This window comes from Melanotaenia boesemani, chromosome 22 (genome assembly GCF_017639745.1).
Source record: "Melanotaenia boesemani isolate fMelBoe1 chromosome 22, fMelBoe1.pri, whole genome shotgun sequence".
NCBI lineage: Eukaryota > Metazoa > Chordata > Actinopteri > Atheriniformes > Melanotaeniidae > Melanotaenia > Melanotaenia boesemani.
The window spans coordinates 6,094,793-6,109,101 of NC_055703.1; the positions used below are offsets into that span (position 1 = coordinate 6,094,793).

At 39.0% G+C, this 14,309-nt stretch overlaps 1 protein-coding gene across 1 annotated transcript in view; it reads left to right on the forward strand.

Annotated features, from left to right (window-relative positions):
- Positions 1–730: 730 nt before the first annotated feature.
- Positions 731–14,309, forward strand: part of emilin1a (elastin microfibril interfacer 1a) — a 38,485-nt gene continuing 24,906 nt past the window's right edge. Inside the window, exon 1 of the mRNA XM_041975798.1 lies at positions 731–1,092. Within this exon, the coding sequence (XP_041831732.1) occupies positions 980–1,092 (113 nt within the window). The 5' untranslated portion in view covers positions 731–979. The remainder of the gene's footprint in view (positions 1,093–14,309) is intronic.

Here is a 14,309-nt window from a genome sequence, read left to right on the forward strand (position 1 = left end):
GTAAGGGAGCATAAATGGACCTTAAGTAGAATTTAGTGTTTTTCAAGTTTGGCACACAACCATGATTAAAATAGTTTAAAAATTATTTTTATTTAAATCATTCATTTGTGTTTGTTATTATTATTATTATTATTATTATTCAATCAAATGAGTTTGAAGAAAATCCAGGGACATCTGTTGATATAAAAATGGTGGCTATAAAAACTTTATACATAATAAAAGTAAATGGTCTGCATTTATATAGCACTTTTACCCAAAGCGCTTTACAATATACATCACATTCACCCATTCACACACACTGATGGCGGAAGCTGCTATGCAAGGGGCTCAACCACGGCAATTTGGGGTTCGGTTTCTTGCTCAGGGACACCTCGACATGAGCTCAACAGGCCGAGGATCGACCCGGCAACCCTCGGGCTACAGGACAACCCCTACCCACTAGATTAAAGAAATGTAATTTTAAAAAGTCATCCCTGGAGAAAAATATTCTAAAAAGCAGAATTTTAAAGAAATCTATTATTATATATATATATATATATATATATATATATATATATATATATATATATATATATATATATATATATATATTTATATATATATATATAATCTGTGCTATGAGTTTCAGGATGATTGCAACGGGGGGGAAGCAGGAAAGAAAACGGGGCGCAAGACGAGAGAGAGAGAGAGAGAGAGAGAGAGAGAGAGAGAGAGAGAGAGACCTCGAGCTGGCACAAGCTGTTGGAGGTCTGACTGGAAACTTTCTTCTCGTAACTCAGCAGCGCTCAGTCCTCAGCACCATCGCATTTTTCCGTCTGAAATGTTCATCACTGGACTCGGTAGGACTTTCTCATGATGTGAAGTAACGGTATAACACCTTCATCTGAAGCTGAAAAAAAGACCTGAGTGAATTTTACAACTTGGATAAACTTCGGACCTGAATGACAGCCGCTTTTTTTACACCCTGACGCTGGACTTCATGATGGAGCCTTTTCTGTATTTGCTCGCCTTCGTGTTAACTCGCGGCTGTTCGGGTCTTGGGTATGCGGAGTCCAGTGTTCAGACAGGTCAGAGAGCCGCGAGCAGACACAGGTAAGCTCGAGGGGAATTTCTGTGCACGTGCGTATACGTTATCAGCCTGTGGCTCGCTCTGGTTGGGTTGGTCCGTAGAATGACAGAATGAAGAGAGCAGCCATACAATACATTGATTTAAAAATGGTTACCTTTAAAAATGAGTGAAAGATGAAGGTCACCAACTCCATTGTGGTTGTATTTGGTGCTCCCAAAGCAAAGTTCAAGTACTGTGGGGTAGTACGTCGTTTCCAACTAAATATGACGTCATTTACGCGTGGACTGATTAATTGATGAATTTATTTTAAAAATGTTTTCACAAACTTTTGATCTATAATTTTTAACTTCTCTTTTTTTTATTTATTTATTTATTTATTTATTGTTCTCACCATCCTTCCCTGTTCCACAAATGTTTTCTGGCACTTGTCAGGTCAACATTTTAGATAAGAATTTGTTCTCAATGTTTTGCCTGATAAATTTATGGTTGAATAAATAAGATAAAATAATAATTACTACGTAATTAAAAAAAAAAGAGAGAGAGAGAGAAATAAACCCAACATTTCATGTCATTCATAGCCATGTTAATATGTTAATGCCTTTTCTCTTAGTGCATATTTTCAGCACAAGTTAAACTGAAAGGACCTCTGGAAGTACACATGGGCTGAGTTCTCATTTTCACAGGAAATATCTTATTGGAGATTAGGTCTATTACTCAACAGGGTCTGTGAAGGGGGGGTGACGGGTGGGTGGATGGATGATGATGTGATGATTCAAGGGGGCCTGCAGCTGAACAAGGCTTTAAGGGATTACAAATATTTACTGTTTCGGAGCCTCAAGTGTAAAGTTTTCAGGGGGTCTAAAATCTCTTAGGAGGTCCCTGGTGTCAGTCTTGTTGGAGGGGAATTTATTTTCCTGCCCAGCAGGATTATAGACAAGGAGGGGGATTATCCTGTGTGGGGAGCAACAAGTTGCAGAGATTGTTAATGTTAGACACCTTTAATCCTTAAGAGTGATACTGATCAGTAAGTGTAATTTTTCCTCTCAGGTTTATCTTCAACTTTTTGCTTGAGTGCTCAGAAGGATGCCCAACCCAGTGTAAAATCTTTCCTCTAACAGACACACCCCAAGAGACCTTGCATCAGTGTTTCAGCTACTACCATACTGACCTTTATTTAGATCTTAGTGAAAGCTCATGAATAGCCACTTGTAAAGCCAACCTGTGCATGTTTTTATTGTGCTGTTACAGCTCCATCGGTTTTCTGCCTGAGGGGATCCTTGTGTGAAAGCTCCATGGGTGTAGATCAGTCCATGTATGTCGTGTTTGTGTGCCTCCAAATCAATAAATGAGCGTACTTTTGCAAGAAACTGTTAATGTAGATGGTGTACAAGTGTGTGGATAAAAGAGGTCACAACAAAACGTCAGACTGAATGAATGACAGATCTCTTCCATGTGGTACGCGTCTGCTTGAATTCCTGCATGTGTTTGCACTTTGTGTGCACGCATGTGTGTGTAAAGCATGCCGAGCTTCTGGGAGTAAAGCTCCTGGAGTATGATCATCTATCAGGTTTCTCTCCACTTTATGGAACAATTTGCTGCTGTTGTGGCCACCTGAGCGATGGGGTGTAGTTGCTGTGGGGATGTATGATGAAGATGAACCGTTAGCTACTGCGGATGAAAGAGAGTGGGGGGCAGACATAGTTAAGAGGGAAGAAATTGAATTGATGCAAACTGTGTTTAAAATGAATAGAAGATAAGAAAAATATTGAGAGGGTTAAGACAGAAAATGTTCTGGACAAGAGGAAACTGTAAAAGAAACAGACTATCCGGTGGAAGAGCAAGCAAGCGTGACAAGAGGGGATGAAAGAGCAACAAAAGGTAGGGAGGAGCGCCACAAGAGAAAAGGCAGGCTGATGGGACCGAGAGGGAGCCTGGGTTCTTAAATGCCTTCCCCCTGCTGAAACCAAGGCTCTGAAGGAGCCAGCATGACTGGCCCGCGACACACACACACATGCACACTCAAAATGACGCATCAGAGAGAAGAATGCGCTGGCCCGTGGCAATTTGATTTGCCCCTCTGACATCTGTTTGAACTCAATTGATGTTTTGACAGATGTGTGAAGTATTCCAAAAGTGGTAAAGGTTGTTGAATGAACTGAAGACATCCAGTGGAGGTCTTATGGGGGATCAGGAGGACCAAGAGCTGTCCGACACATCTCCTGCCAACATTTCAGACCTGCACATCAGCCAATAAGCAGCAGCGAAGGGTTGAGAAGGCAGTGTGTTTAGGGATAGATGCAGGTGGACAGATGACCTTTTTTTTTGGCTCATTTACAGAGTGATAGACAGACAGTGGTAGTCAGCAAGAAGCTACAACCAAACAGGATTATTTGCCTAACTATTTATCATACTTATCTCCCCTACACTTGCTGTATTTGAATTAGCCTTTAAGTGCTCCATTCAGGACCCATGATGGAATACAGATAACTTCTATTCAGTCATTGGAGTGGCACATCTTAGGTTCCCAACACATTTTCGTTGAAGAGCCCTTCTTGAAAGAGCAAGTGAAGTCATGGTAGCTGAAAACCAAGAGTATATACGAAGGGAACTGGTTAGCTAACAGAACTGACTAACAGAATACATAAAGGAGGAGCCCAGGTTGGGAACCACTGTTCTAGTGCAACACATGAATCTGAGTTCTCATTAGTCATAGGGAGCCATTGCAGCTCATAACTTGTATTTTTAAAAAAGTCACTTGATTTGAGGACAATTTTGACGCTGGAAAAATATGGAAATTAATCTTTTTAGTATTTTTCAGATGTAGATAAGTGGAATAAAAATATTTTTGTTTAATTTCATTATTCTATTTTCACAAAGATAAAAATCTGATTGTTTAAAACTGAACTGATCGAACACCTGTGATCAGATGGAAAAACCATCTTTTATGTCACCTCTTGGTTCATCTGCCATTCTTAATTCTTAATTACAGTGTTTAGTGACGCTCTTATTTTTTGTTAATAAGATCCTAAAGACACCATACAAGCCACTAAACAGAAGGCTAGCAGTTCAGCCTGTGACCTTTCCATGTGTTGAGGTGTCTTTGGATAAGGCACAGAACCCCATATTGCTCCCATTGGCAGTTGTGTGAGAATGACAAAAACATGGTACAGCGCTTTGCACACTTTGCTAATGTTAAAAGGACAATGCATGTGCAAACCATTTACCATATGCTGCAACATCTCAGTCACAAGTCAGTCCAGCATGAAGCAGGTTTACTTTCTATTATATCATAAATGGGATCAAAGTTTCATAAAAGAATAGAAGCCCTAAACTTAACAAGTTAGACCACGAATTAATCAGGAAATTAGGTTATAAATCTACTTAGAGGTGAAGTATTTTCTCATAGACAATCCAAAATGGTTTTGGAACCAGAAGCATCACCTTCTGCTGGACATTAAGGAGATTGCAGGTTAAAAGCACTTTTACTTTGGCTTCACTTTTCAGATCTGAAGGCTGTGTCCATCATTTATAAACAATCCGTGGATTTTCATGGTTGAAGCCGTCAGAAGAGGAGGGATCAGAGAGAGCTTAGTGTTTCTGAACTCTTCATAGTTGCTTTTACAGTAAATTCCACAGAAACAGCAAATAAACAAGGCTCAGAAGAAGCCTTAAAAATGTAAACACTGATTTTTTTCATATTAGCTTTATAATGTTGTGTATAAAGAGATTAAAATATAGAGGGAAATTCATATATTGGGAAGGTATCAGAATAGTTGACTATGCTTAGTTATATACTGTTTGAATAGAGATTTATTTTTCTATTCTGTATTTTTCTTTGTTATGCAGCCTGAATAAAATGCTGATCAATGGTTGGGTGTTAACTGATTTGTATGAGCTGCAGCACCTGAAGCTACAAGTTTTTGACAAATATTTGAAAGTATAACAAAACACACAGTCAGAATATAAAAGCCAGTTCTGCATAACATATAAAAAAACTAGAATATGAATTTTGATGTTGTACTGGAACATGTGTAAAAACCCCGTATGTAGCAGGAGCTGTAAAGATGGAAATGCACACAGCAAAGGCTCAGTTAGCCGAGACAATGAGCAAGATTCAGCGTTGCTACTTCATCACACACAAGGTTTTATGCTCGCGTTATGATTACTTTGCAATAGCAGAAAGTACTAACCAGAACCTGCATTAATATGCAACAAACAATGTGGGAGGTCAGGAATCAAACAGCTACTAGCTGCTTATGGGATATGTGCATAAACTACAACTGCTATGTAATAAAGGACTACTAGAAAGTGATAAATCAAAGAGAAATTGATTTATTATTAATAAGGTAGCTTGTGGTGCAGCTGTTAAAATGTGTATGTGTTTTTTATCTGTTCCTTTCTGCAAACAGAGGCTTACATGCCCAGTGGCACCAAGTTCACTGTGTTTAAAGGAACTGTGGGAAAAGCTGGAGCAGCAACTCACAGACAGGAATTAGTTTTGAGAAGCCAATACAATTTGGCAATCTGGGCACAGGAAAGCAGCCACCGTAAGTAATTTAGCTTCTATTAAAATTGCCCTTGAGCAAGTTAATAAAGCCCAGTGGCACCAGCAGAATTTCAGGGGGTTTACTGTCCTCTGTTCCTCTCAGTGCATCTAAAACTGCATGAATCATCCGGGCCGGTTAGAAGACCAGTACATTTGCTTCTGAAGATAAGATACTTTCAGGATTTATACATGTAATTAAACAATTAATGGCTCTTTCATTTCAATTCTAAGCTAAACAAAAATATATATTAAAAGAACTAATCCTAATGTTGAATAACAAACGACAGCTGTGACAGGACTGGACCTGTATCTGCAGCTGGTAACATCAGCCAGTTCATCCAGACCGAAATCTCAACATGTGTGATGCATTTTTCCTCCAGGACCTCCACAGAGTTGATATTGAAAGTCACCACAGACATCTACGTCCCACTGAGGGTGAAATGTCATCAATGTCAGATCAATTTTTACACTAATGGCATAATTTAGAGAAATAATAGGTATATATGTAAAAAGTAATTTTTATTCATGTCTGATGACCCAACTGGATGGTTTATTTCTCTACAGAAGCAACATTGTTGTATTTTCCTTGTTTTTTTTCTTATTTTGCATTTTGAACATTTCTGGTCCACAACCTTCTTGAGAAAATGGCCTCATTTAGAAAAAAAAATCATATACAGAGGTGTGGACATATTTATTTGTTATTTAGAACAAGCTTACTGTGGTTGTTTATGTTCTTTTATTTCTATTTATAGTTTTCTGAGGTTTGGAAGTATGTGTCATGGTCTTTGGTTTTGGTTGTGTTTTTTATTCAGATTTACCTTTTGGGTAAGAATCTGTGTTTCATTTGGACTTTTCCATGTTTTCCTGTTTCCACCTTTTCCTCCTGACCCTCTCTGCCACTCACCACCTGTTCCTGATTGCTAACTCACACATCTCCACTCATATAATGGCCCTTATCACTTTATATACTCTGGTTTCTCTGTCAGATCCTCTGAAGCTCACTGGCACTCTTTGTAGCGTCTACGCCTACATTTGGGTTCCTTTGAACAACACAGGACAGTAGCTTAGTAGAACGCATTGTTTTGCATTAAAGGGGTAGTGCACTCAAAAATGTGTTTTTGAGCCTTAAACAACACATTCTTACTTAAATATTATGATGAAAACCCCATGTACTGTTGATAAAATTAGTATTTTTTAAATTTTATTTAAAAGCTGTCCCCTACAGGGATAAAATTAGGTTTTGTTTTTTGTGATGTGGAGCCATACTTGGTGCTTCTCTACATCACGACAAAATTTTAAAAACCTCATAATCCCCTCCCTCCAGACAGGCAGGTCCTCGTCTTGCAGACATAGAAAACCACCTCCACCAACGCATATGAATGGTGAAATGGTGTAGATTTGCTAGTTTTAGAATTTTATTCTTTCACAGAGTTTCTGATGAAATATTCCTGCAATGGGGCGGATTTGTGCTTTTGAGGGGTGTAAAAGTAACACCGGACTTTATTCTTTACCTGCTGATCCTCATCTGGCGACAGACAGCAGTTCAAATCGTAGCAGCAGCAACTTCCAGCAGCACTTCCTGCAGCTGCCACAACCTGCCGCGAGTCTCCACAGCTTTCCAGAGCTGCTGGAGCTGCTGACAGGCAGCTAACAGCGCTAACGGCTCAGACTGGTACGGTTCAGGACCACCTAGTTCATGTGTAGCTCAGGAGAATCAGGAGGGGAAAGTTTTCCACCTCAAAGACCGCTCTGTGGCATAGGTAGCATTTTCTACTTTTAAATTAGGGTACAAGAGTCTCTATAAGGTACTAACTGTAAGGGTAGAAATACAGAAAGTACTGTTGAGGGTACAACAGCAGTACCTTCGAGGTTACATCCCCAGTGACCAACCTTTGCACTCCTAAACCTTAAATTAGGTATTTTATGTTCTGAGAGTGTACGTGCGTTCGAAGTAAACTAAGGATCACCAACTCTGTTCCTCGAGGGCTACTGTCCTGCAGGTTTTAGATGTTTCCCTGCTGCAACACACCTGACTCAGATTAATGGGTCATGGATCATTCTTTGAGGAAATGTGAACATATGCACTGTATATGTGCAAGGCTGTAGACTTTTAGTCTTTTCTGAATATTTTAACCTAAAAGAGGCAATTCTAACAGTTACATAGCTATTTATTCACCCCGGTTTACTGCCATATAAGTGGGAAAAACCATATAGTTGCATACAGTTTGACTACAGCAAATTGCACCACTATGTAGTCAAGGAATTGGACTGTAACAGGATCGTCCTCTTCGCCGCTAATCCATGGACCACATCCAAACTCACTTTAACTGTGTGTGATTTTTTACATCCTCTTAATTAGGTCAGAAAAGAATCTCCTTACATATGGTAATGCAGTGGGAAAAGGGATGCTTTCCAGACTTGGCCATTGTAACCCAATTATCATAGTTTCCGGCATGCATTGCACTGAAAAGCTTTGTTTTGTCAATAAACTAATAGAACACTGAAGAGACTCGAACATTTTCACATCCCACACCAGAACTGAACTACTGACTGAACTGACTGAACTATGAAACCCCTCTCAAAGCACAGAATAAATTTAATAGCATGACAAGACAATTGTACTTCAGAAGAGCCAGTAAAGTCTAAAGCTAATGAGCTGCACTATTTAGGGCAGCTGGGATTTTGAGGCTTTGCACAGACTTATGGTTCAAACACAAATGCCTCCATAAATGGCTAAAAGGAAGGCACAAAAAACCCCTGCAGGTCTGAGAAGTGTGACGTATCTAACAATACTAAAGCTAACGGCTGTATCATGGACATTCTCTGTGTATCTTCTTGACCGTCAGGCTAAACAAATCAGTGAGAGGTTTACACAGTCACGCTGTCCCTTGATGTGAGAAGAAGTCCAAAGGGAAAAGTGTGTGTGTTTGCATGTTTGTCTGTTGGAGTGTGATCACTCAAGCAAGTGAGTGCACTCAAGTGCATTACAGCTGTTTGTAACAATATGTGTACCGTTGGGTGTGCGTACCGGGGTATGTCTTTACAAGAGCGTTCTTGGGGGTCATTGACCTGGGGGTCACAGTTCAAATGCTAGGACACGCCCCTTTCCATCCACTCATTCAGGTCGCTGTCCAAAACTTTCCTTGAAGCTAAATGAAAGATCCCTTAACAATAGATGCCGCCAAGTGATTTCTTTGTTAAAGTATTAAACCTCAGCCCCCTTTTTTCTTTCTTTGATTTCCTCTTCCTCCCTCGTACTCTTTCCATCACTTTTGTCTTGGCATATTCCAGTTTTACTCACAATTCTTCTCTCTGGGGCTCACGCAGAGATGCTTTGAGTGAAATGAGCCTGGCATGTGTGTGTAGAGATGATTTCCTGCTTGGCTGTGAAGTTGTCTGTCTGCTGTTTTATAAGAGTTTAAATTTACTGGGGAATAAAGCAATGCCCAGACAGGTGCAAGAGTTCCACTCATGCTGAGTTTATGGCTCTGTAAATAAAAATAAAGGTTTCCAATGGATGTTTCTCTAGGCGCCTCCTATAGATGTATTCAAGACACAGCTTGCATGTTTCTGCTGAAGGAGGTGGATGAAGTGGCTTGTGTATTAAGTGTGTGTGGCCTTCTTTCTGATCTTGTTTCATGGAAATTTCAGCATTCACCAGCAGAAGCTTTTAACACAGGTTTTGCATTTCTTTTGCCTTAATGTTGGTTATAAAGTAATTTTCTGGATCAGATGACAAGATACATATGAAATATGTTACTTGCAGTGAAAATTTTCCAGTGAGAAATTGGGAATTTTGGACTATCTTCACATAGATATATGTGGAATCCACTTAAGTCAATATTGTCACATTATGGGTGGACCATATGTGTTATGCACCAGTAGAGTTGCTTTGTGACAAAGTCTTAAACAATAACTGTCTGACTTTGTTGTCTCACTCAGCACCACTGGGCATTTTATAGCCGTTAAGATCATTGTTTTGGTTTTATGGCCACATCTTGACTGCTTGGGTTTCTTAGAGTTATTTCCAGACATATTACGAAGCTCTAAAAACACACACAAATTTAACAACAAATGAAAACAGGGAGGCTTTTAGTAGCGGAAACACAACCTTTTTCTTCAGAGCTGCACATGAATTTGTAAAGTACACACAGACATACCTCTAAATGTGTCTTTTTGCACCTTGTAAGCTTATGAGCTTAAAGGTCATTAGATCTCAGTTTTATATATTTCTATTTTTGTTTCCAGTGTGTGCATCAGAGTATTAATAGTTGTAGTCATGTGTGAGGAAAGGGAGGGAAAAAGACGATTGTTATGCTTTGGGTCAAATCTGGTTTAAATTTATGTCATGTGACATTGAGTAAACCGAATTTTTGTAATGGCTTTCACTAGTGCTGGGCAGCATGTATCGTGGTATTTTTCAGAACTACACCAGTTTTACGGTATTTGGCAGAATTATTTTTTATCTGTGTTTGACTGGATGTTATTCCCATTTTTCATTGATTAAGAGAAGAATAACTGTAGCACATTAGCTAAGAATAAACTATGTCACTGTTTGTACATTGTACAAATAAATAAGTAGATATTGTTCACTGTCAGCAATATCTGGGATCTATGTCCATCGTTTTGCTAGCGGATGTGGAGAGTGCTGATCAGATTTATAAATTCTTTGTACTCCAAAGCAGGTTTGCAGTGTAACTTGTGCAGCATATTGCTCCTGTTTATGCCACTGGCAACAACTTTAGCTCAACAGCTGTTGCAGTAACTTGTTGTTTGGTCCACATATGACTTGTTAAAACCAAAATATCTCCAGACCACAGATACAGCTCCTTTTTCAGCAAAGTTTCTTCTTTGCCATCATGTTCAACTTCATCATCTGCTACAGCTGCACTTTCAGAACTTTTTCCATCCATTTTTACCATTCACCAGCTCTGATAACACAGCAGCCTTTCTGCATTAATTTTTAGTAGTCCAGCAGTGAAAAAGGTTCTCTCTCAAACGGTTTCTTGCTGCGCCATGTTCCAAATGCTGTTTAAGGTGTTTAAACAGGTATTTGTGGTATAAGACAAATTCATATCATAAAAAAAAACTCTTTTTTTTTTATATAAACCAGTACACCACCCAACAAAAGCTGTAACATTCTGATATGTTAGAGATCTTGTCACTTTTCAAAAGAAAATTTGGATAAGCTTTTAACATCAGTAATCTATTTTTAATTTAAAATAAATCTGTAAATCCTTCAGATCCTTCATAAATGGATATGTCAGGCTGTTAAAAGTTTTGCCTTGTGGTCTGGCAGCGAGAAATTTAAGCTAATGATTTATTTACAAAGATTTTTAAAAAATAGGAAATTAAGGCCATCCTTACAGGTCAATCACAATGTCAAATACCCTGAAAAGTGTTTTTGTAAGTATTTTAGACTTAGGAACAACTGATGACAAGGCTGTCTGTGGACTTTATGCATTTTTGCAAATGTCTTTTGTGCTGGGACTGTAGGTGCGTTTCCATTACCCCTAGGATTGCACAAAAGGTAAATATCGCAATAAAAAACAGTAATGGAAACACCTACATTTCGAAAAAAACTCTCAGATATCGCTAAAAAGTTTTTACGCTCTCATGAGGTGGTTTTTCGGACGTGTCAATATAGAAGTATATTGCAAAAGTGTAATGGAAACACTTTTCCTGCATTTACGCTTCACTGAATGTGACGTAGCGGGTCACGTGACCAGTTCATTTCAAATAGAGATGGCTCAGTCTAAGCAGACGCAGGAGGATACGGAGATCTTTTTACAGAAAAAAACATAATCATTATCCTTGATAGCAAACAACGGCGAAATGCAGAGTTTTACAAAGATTTAGAAATCTCTATCCTCCTCAAAGTGGAGTCTCGCGGGACGAGAATTTACGAGAATAAAAGCTAATGCGCTAAACACTATTCAATGGAAACACCAGCCAATCGCAATTGCACTTTATAGAAATATCACTTTTATTTTGCGAAATACTGTAATGGAAATGCAGCTAGTGTTGCCAGTAAGACATAACTGGTATGTGAAAAGAGCTTTTGTAAGAAGCAGTTGTCGTACTCAATGGTGGCAAGAAACCTGTGGTCTCCTCTGCTACCCACAAGGGGCAGTGGAGGCAACACATAAGGATATATTTATGACTGCCTGCTTTTCAGCACAATCAGCTACAGCTGGTCCATTGACAGCAAGAGTTTCAGTACATCTGCAATCAGTACTTCTCACTGACTAACTTTGTTGTATTTAGAAACCATAAACAAATCTAGAATATGTAGCTAGCCACTCGGAAAAAAAGTTGGAATAGAGGCTTGCTTACCGGTGTGTTACATCAGCTTTCATTTTAGTTACACATTTGGTTACTGGGGATACCATTTGTTTCAGATTAATATGGAAAGACTGTTTTGGTTTTGGTTTGGAAACATTGCACATATTCAGCCTGCACATTGAGGATTTCACATAAAGTGTGAATTTTAACAATGTTAACTAGCAAAGCAAGAAGTCTGTGCTGCTAGCGAACATGGGTGTAAATTCAAAGTTTTAGGGACAATGCTTGTGATGAAAGTATTGTGCCCAAGGTCCATTTCTTCTCTTATCTACAGCTATCAGATAGAGTCTGTCAATACATTTTGTAGTTGTGAACATTCACGGTGTTCAGGAACTGGTCTGTGTATCTGCAGTGTTTTCCTGAGGCTCTGATATACAGCAACACAGGAAACAGATATTTTTTTGTTTTGTTTTTTTTTTAGGAGCAGCACGTGTGTTTTCTTTTTTTTTTTACACATTTTCTAAATTATAGTTGCCTTTGTGTAAAAACTTTCCTGAAGTGACAGGAAAGTTGCTAGAGAGATTTGAGGTGAACTGCAGCAGTCACAGTTCTGGGCTTACACCCAGGCCTTAAAGCCTTTACACATTGGGTACCTGCCCATCCAGCTGAGTTACCCAACACCCCATGCCCACACGCACTTTAGTTTTACCCTCACACTTAATCATCTTCTAACAGAGACCTCTCTCATATAATCACTTGATGAAAAGATGGAAAATAAAACCTGCTGGAAGTTTGACATGTGCGGTATGTGTTTGGAAGCTGCCAAAAATGAAGCCAGTTATGTACATTTGTTCATCTGTGTATGCACATCTGTGTCTGCTCAGAGGTGAAAAAATTAGAGATGGTTTATTTATATAAGAACATCGCCTGTTCTCCATCAGCATAGATGGGGTGTGCAAGTTGCCAATTTTATACTTTATCTGCTGTTTGTGACGTTGCAAGTCAGATAACAGATTGGCAGAGCCGCCCACTGAATCACGGTGACAAAAACAACACAGCTGAACCACATGGGGGGAAGCGCCTGAACTATTTCTGATTTATACCAGCTGTCTGAGTGATATGTTCCCTCTCCCCTCTGTGTTGGTTCAGCTCCTGATGGTGATGTTAGATTGCTGTTTGTAAAACATGTGGCGTCCAAAATACACTGTATAATAAACCAAGACCAGAACAAGATAACCCAAAAACCCAATATGCATTAATGCAAACTTTAATGAACTGCAGAACTCTGGAAGAGCGCTGATGGCAGAATTTCCCTCTAAATAATCAGTGTTCTGATAAAAACATTAAATGCTGCGTACCAAACCACAGAATAGCAAACCAGAATGTAATGCTGGATCAGTGTGACGAACCACAAATCCAGTGAAACACTTGATGATTTCAAGTAAAAGATATTTACTTATGCTGCATCTGGTTCTGACTCCAAGTTGAGTTAAATCCCCTCAAAACTTGGACTCTTTTTAAATATACATATAAAAAAGGGGAAATATAATGTCAATGTACCAAATGAGCTGCGTTTATATAAGGTAGAGTTTCAGTACAAGATCTTGATCTGCAATCAGTACTTCTGTGCTTTTTAATGACCAACTTTGCTGTATTTAGAAAATATAAACAAATCTAGAATATGTAGCCAGCCACTCAAATAGAAGCTTGTTTACTAGTGTGTTACATCAGCCTTTATTTTAGCTACACTTTTGGGAACTGAGGATATCAGTTGTTTCAGTTTTACAGAAATCTCTGTTCTTTCTTGCTGAATTTAAGATTTAAGCTGCTCGACAGTCTGTGGTTGCTGTTCCTGATACTCCTCCTCATAATGTGCCATATATTTTCACTAGAAGACATCTGGACTGCAGGCAGGCCACTTAAGCACGCACATTCAGTGTCTATGAAGCCACACTGTTGGAAGTAATTCAAAACGATGTTTTGATGTTGATATTGTCTGATATTTTCCTGCTGAAATTACCACTTGACTACCACAAAGAGATGTTGCCTTGATGGAAGCGCACGTATGTCCAAAGTTACAGTATTCACCCCTGTGTCAGTGATACCTTCACACATACTGTAAGTCATGAATTTAGCATCTTTAGCTAATAATAGGCTGAAAAGTGTCAGCTTTGCTATGTAGGACCCAACTTTGGGGCAACTCGGAGGTCTTTGGGCAAAGCACAGACCCAACGTTCAGTGGTTAAGGTGGGATTTGATAGGTGGGGGAGCCTTAAAATTCAGTGTTACTTTGCAGTAGACGTAATGACGCAAATAATTGCAAATAACTACAGTGATAGCTTTATTCTCAACGGAAAAAAAAAAGACTGGATTAACAGAAAAAACACACACAGAGCAATCTAACATGGC